General features: G+C 43.0%; 1 protein-coding gene across 1 annotated transcript; it reads right to left on the reverse strand.

Moving 5' to 3' along the window:
* Positions 1 to 2,577: 2,577 nt before the first annotated feature.
* On the reverse strand, positions 2,578 to 4,789 carry LOC140207959 (G-protein coupled receptor 39-like). The gene is made up of 2 exons (XM_072276495.1): positions 4,672 to 4,789; positions 2,578 to 3,476 (listed from the first exon to the last, which is right to left on the reverse strand). The coding sequence occupies exons 1-2, from the start codon at positions 4,787 to 4,789 to the stop codon at positions 2,578 to 2,580; spliced, it is 1,017 nt and encodes a 338-aa protein (XP_072132596.1).
* Between the last annotated feature and the right edge of the window lie 622 nt (positions 4,790 to 5,411).

Here is a 5,411-nt window from a genome sequence, read left to right on the forward strand (position 1 = left end):
TCGCTGACATCTCCACATGCACATTAGATTATTCTTGAGCAAAATAATTTCAAACAGATCACAATCTGTCTGCTTCCACCTTATAAAACAGTAAGAACAAAGTTCATAATTGGAAGTGCTTTAATTAATAAAATATCGGAAGTAAAGGAATGTTGAGATTTGTCACAACTCCACATGCAACGGCTCCCACAAATCCGTGTGCAGCCCCACTTGCCTGTGCACCCCCATGTTTTTAAAATGTTTCTTCTTTGAAAATAAAATGTGCGTACATGGGTGTCAGCTGGGTTGGTGGTGCATACGGTCTAAGGGTGCTTACGGATTTGGGGATGTTGGTCGATTTTGAGTTGTAACGAATCTCAAGGTTGTTTCATTGAGAGGTATTTTATTAATAAATACACATTTAATTTTCATCTCTGCTCTTACTATGATTTTTAAGATGGAGGTTGCTACTGAGTGGCCTATTTGAAATTATTCCTCCTCTGGGATAAGCTGATGTGTATCCAAAGGGTGTTGTCAGGTTCGCAGTGAGCAGCGATATGGGTGTCCATCCGTACTTGTGAGTGCATCTCGATTTGTGGGTCTTGGTGGATTTGGGTTAATGAGAAATATCAAGGTTGTTTCGTTTAGAGATACTTTAATAAATAATGCACTTCAACAACGAACTTTGTTCTTGCTATTTTCAATGTGGATTCAGCCATCTTGTGAAAAAGATCGAAATGATTCTCACTCCAGGATAAACAATCGTACTTGCAGGAGCGCACTTGTATTTGAAGGTGCACAGACATTTGGAGATGTTCACGGCGAGTTTGAGTACACACGGATCTGGGGATGTCTCAAGGTCTTTTCGTTTATAGATACTTTAATAACAGATGCACATCGAACTTTGAATTTGTTCTAGATTTTTGAAAGCGGAAACAGCTATTCTGTGAACTGTTAGAAATGACTCCTGCATTTGGATAACCTAATGTTCATGTGAAGTTGTCAGCGGGTTTTGGATGCATATGGATTTAGGGGTTCGCTCTTATTTGCTGATGTGCGCAGATGTAGGGTCTGATATGTCTAATATGGAGGTGCACACGGATTTTGGGTACACCATATTTGGGTGTATCGGCCGATTTGCAGTTGCAGTTGAATTTTCGGATGCGTGCGGATTTTTATCATGGAAACAGTCATTTTCTGAACGGTTTGAAATGATTCCTGCTCTGAGTTAATCTGTTGCGGATGTTGGAGTTTCAGCCTGTTTGGAGTGGGTACTAATTTGTGGAGTGCTCTGATTTAGGGCGGTGTTGGCAAATAGGGGATTTCACACTGGTCAAATGATCCGAACAGATTCAGTGACGTGACCACCAGTATAATGGTGCAGTCTGATTCGCGAATGCTCGTTGATTTAGGAGCATGCAGATTAATATGGGGATGTTTACGGATTTCGGGTTTCTCACAGAGATGTGGTGCTTGTGGATTTGTAGTGTGACGTATCTGAATTTTGTTTTATTTATAAACACTTTCAGAATCAATGCACTTTGAAGTTTCAACAGTATTCTTGTTACTTTATGGCAAACAGTTTGCGAACGGTTTGAAATTATTCTTTGACCCGGATACTGTTCGGATCATGTGGTGGGTGTCAGCGTGTTTGGGATCCGCACTCAGTTGGGGATTGCACAGAGTTAAGGTAAATTCGGTATGTATACGGTGCACAGAGTTTTTGGGGGCTGCGCCTGGATTTCGGCATGCATGCAGATTTAGGCGTGTGCTCTGCCTTGGGGGTACACACGGATTTGGTGATATGCTCAGATTTAGAGCGTGTTGTCGAATATCCGGCTGCACACAGATTTGTAGTAACTTAGATATTTGGGTTGCGTACGGTTTTTTAATGTCGAAATACCCCCATTTTCGAAAATTTTTGAAATGATTCCTGCTCTGGAATGATCTATTATGGGGTTGCAGCGTGTTTGTGATATGTACTTACTTCCAGATTGCGCAGACTTAGAACAGAGTCCGCTAACAGAGAGATACACACCGATTTGGAAACGTTCATTGATTTAGGGGTGTGTAGGCCAATATGGGGCTGTTTATAGAATTCGGGCTTCTAACGGATCTGTGGTGTTGGGAACAGAGAGAGCGAGAGACAAGTGGTGTCAGAATGGGAACAAGTTGATCTGAGGTCGGTGTGGTAAGTTGTAAATAAAATTGACGAACTCAGCGTGGGTGCAGGAAGCAGCACCAATTCAGACGTCACTGGACTGACAGCACCAATTCAGCCGTCAATGTAGGGCATGAACGGGTTGTTTCGGGAACCCAGGCAACCTCGCAGGAGAATGGCTTTGCACCTGGACTAATGTCTCTGGGCAGCCAGAAGGATTGCAGGGTGGAACTACGGTGTAAATTGGATAAATAGGCCAGAGATGAGAAGATAGGCCGGCGAATGAGGGGCGATCATTGCAGCTGTATAATGAAAAATTTATGTAATTTCCGCTTGGGAGGTGTGAGTGGAACAAGGATATCGCAGGACCCAGAGGAACAAAAATTGCCCACAGTGGATAGAACTTCAGTGGTTTCAGGTCGAGCGACGCCGCAACGTCACGAGTTCTTCACAAACATGAGAGAGAGCGGTGATTTTACCACATTCTTTAGCTGCTCCCTGAACTTGGTCTGCGTAACGGTGTAAAGGGCCGTGTTCGTGCAACAGCTCAGAAGCTGCAGAATGGCGCCCAGCTCTCGCAGCGAATCAGGTGGGCGCACATACGTGACAAAAGCATACAGCCGATTCCACGCAGAATACACAGTGAAAGGTGCCCACAGCAAGATGAAATTGCCCGAGACGATCAGCAATAAAACGAGGGATTTCCTGCGTTTCTCCATCTCCGGGTCTCTGGCACTCTGTCCGTTGCCAGGAAAACTGAGTCTCCTGCGCGCTCTGCTCGTGACTAAGACGTGCCTGGCGGTGAAGCAATTCGTCAGCAGAACCAGCACAAATGGGAATACAGGGGTGAGGATGTAATAAAATAGTTCAAATTGAGTCGCGATAAATAAATTCAAATAATGCACTCTCCCCCTACAAATAAATGGAACAGCTATCCACGTGTAGTACCCCGAGAGTCTAAAATACCAGTAAATATTCTTTAAAAAGCCAATGGCACTCACTGTCCCCAAAACCACGACAGCGGTTTTCTCGGTGCAATATTTTGATTTCAGCTTCTGGCAACAAATGGCGACAAATCGATCAAAGGTAAACGTGACCGTGAACCAGACGGAGCAGTCGGTTGCGGTGTAAAGGAGAACAGCGTGGATATTACACCCCTTGGTCATTGATCGGAAGAAAACGTCGATTGGTACGTACACAAGTGGAATCTTGCTCAATATCAGGTCGAGGATAAGAACCAGCAGATCCGCCACTGCCATGGCAACCAGGTAGCAAGTGACAACTCTGGAGAGGCCGCACTTTCCCCGAGAAAGGACGAATATGGTCACCATGTTCACTGCGAAGATAGGAATCAATGAGGGTAAACACATCAGGAAGCATTTACATATAAAGTAATCCACTTTTCTGTATGTGACAATGTCAAGAATGAGCGTACCTGACAGAATAAAACAATCGCAAAAGTTAAACTGCTTTGCAAATGTGTGTACACTCAATGCAATATGTTGGACCGAATATCGGTAAAGAAACAGAGAGCGGAGGTTACAGATAACGATGGCTGACGATTGATGGATTTCGTACTTTTTGAGGCAAAGGGACGAATAGCGCATCATCGATTAAATCTGCGGCGTCTCGACTGTCGTGAAGTTAGTATCCTTGACAGGAACCACCTCTGGATAAAGAGCAGCTTCCCGCCGCTGACCGTCACCAGGGGCAACGGGATTTGCAAATGGAGCAGCAGCACAAATCACAATTATTGCACCTCTCTTCCCGTTTCTCGACTTTGAGGGAGTGTTATTCTCTTCAAATTATACCACGAGGCTCACCGTCTATTTGTTGTAGCTTTGCCTTTATATTCGTATGATATTCATTATATTCTCAAATACGTTTTATTTTCTCAGCAAGAATGAAGTTGATTTGTCACCATAAAAATACGTCACGATCAATATTTCAAGAACTTACGGAAGTCTATCACGTTTTCAGAAATGTGTTACCTAGGCTTTAAACATCGTCAAATGCACCTGGTGTGAAATATACATTCTATAATTTTTGATCCCAAACGGAATATGCAGTTTTAAGAACACAGTGGGGAGGAAGACGGTCAGATGCAGGAGAGGGACGTCCTGATTACATTCGCGGAGAGATGCTTCCTTTGCTTCAGTGGAAACTCAGGCAGCTCGTGAAAGTTGGAAAGTGATTAAAGTTTGTGTGAAATTTGTCTTCCGACTGATGTTGGTTAAAACGACCAGGGAGAAATGGAGAAGGAATGCTCACAATAAGGTTACACTTTCTACAGGAATAAGACAGATAATAAGATACACTGTTGTTGTAAACCCGCTCTGGATCATCACAAGTGTTAGCACATATTTCCTTAGGCAGGAGTCCTGGATTCAGTAAATTATCGAAGTGTATTTGCTTAATTATCAACTGGTATGTGTGTCAGCAGCCTTAATTATTATTATGAGAGGTACAGGCCAAAAGGAAAATGCGCAGTTAAATGTTGTTTCATAAGTTACCTTTGGACAGAGACTCACCGGGAAGAGCAATGATGCCGAGGACAGGGAAGAAAATCACTTGAATGGTGAATAAAACATTCGTGACTCGAAAATCTACCGTTATCCGTTCATCATGCGCAAAAATATATGGAACCATCCAGAAGATGTTTTTCCCATTTTCTGTTATATTCCAAGCCGTCCATCCCGAATTCTGATCCATGACAGAACGAGCCGGTCTGTCCTTACTCTCCTCTTTGTGCCGCTCCGGATCTCTGTCCGTGACAGGAGAGGCTGTGCTCGCTGAAACTGGGGGAACTGAGTGAAAGCGACTCTTATTAATAAGAGAGAGAAACCCTCCGGTGACGTCAGCAGCCTACCTTGAAAAGGCGCTATTTATTTTCCATGAAATGACAGAAAGAGTTAACCCTTGGTTTACCCAGTAGCTGAGGAAGAAGTGTGTATATAAGCACTGCTGCTATTACATATATTCGAATTACAAAAATAAATTAAAAAAAAACTAACAATATAACTGCACCTCTTCCTAGAGATGCTGCCTGGCCTGCTGCGTTCACCAGCAACTTTTATGTGTGTTGCTTGAATTTCCAGCATCTGCAGAATTCCTGTTGTTAACAATATTTCAGTCGACTTAGCTGAATATTAAGTTGAAAAAATGGTCCTTAAATAATGAACAAATGTATGTATTTTGTTTTAAAATCCCGTGTAAGGAATGAGGTAAATAAGTCAAAAATCACAAGTGATTCTTCCTTGGTGTGTGTAAA

The sequence above is a fragment of the Mobula birostris genome, chromosome 13 (genome assembly GCF_030028105.1).
Source record: "Mobula birostris isolate sMobBir1 chromosome 13, sMobBir1.hap1, whole genome shotgun sequence".
In the NCBI taxonomy this organism is placed as follows: Eukaryota; Metazoa; Chordata; class Chondrichthyes; order Myliobatiformes; family Myliobatidae; genus Mobula; species Mobula birostris.

Coding starts and splice junctions, on each gene's coding strand:
- LOC140207959 (XM_072276495.1), bottom strand. CDS start 4,789: ATGGTTCCATATATTTTTGCGCATGATGAACGGATAACGGTAGATTTT. Junction 3,477..4,671: donor CGGCATCATTGCTCTTCCCG/GTGAGTCTCTGT, acceptor CTATCTTCGCAG/TGAACATGGTGACCATATTC.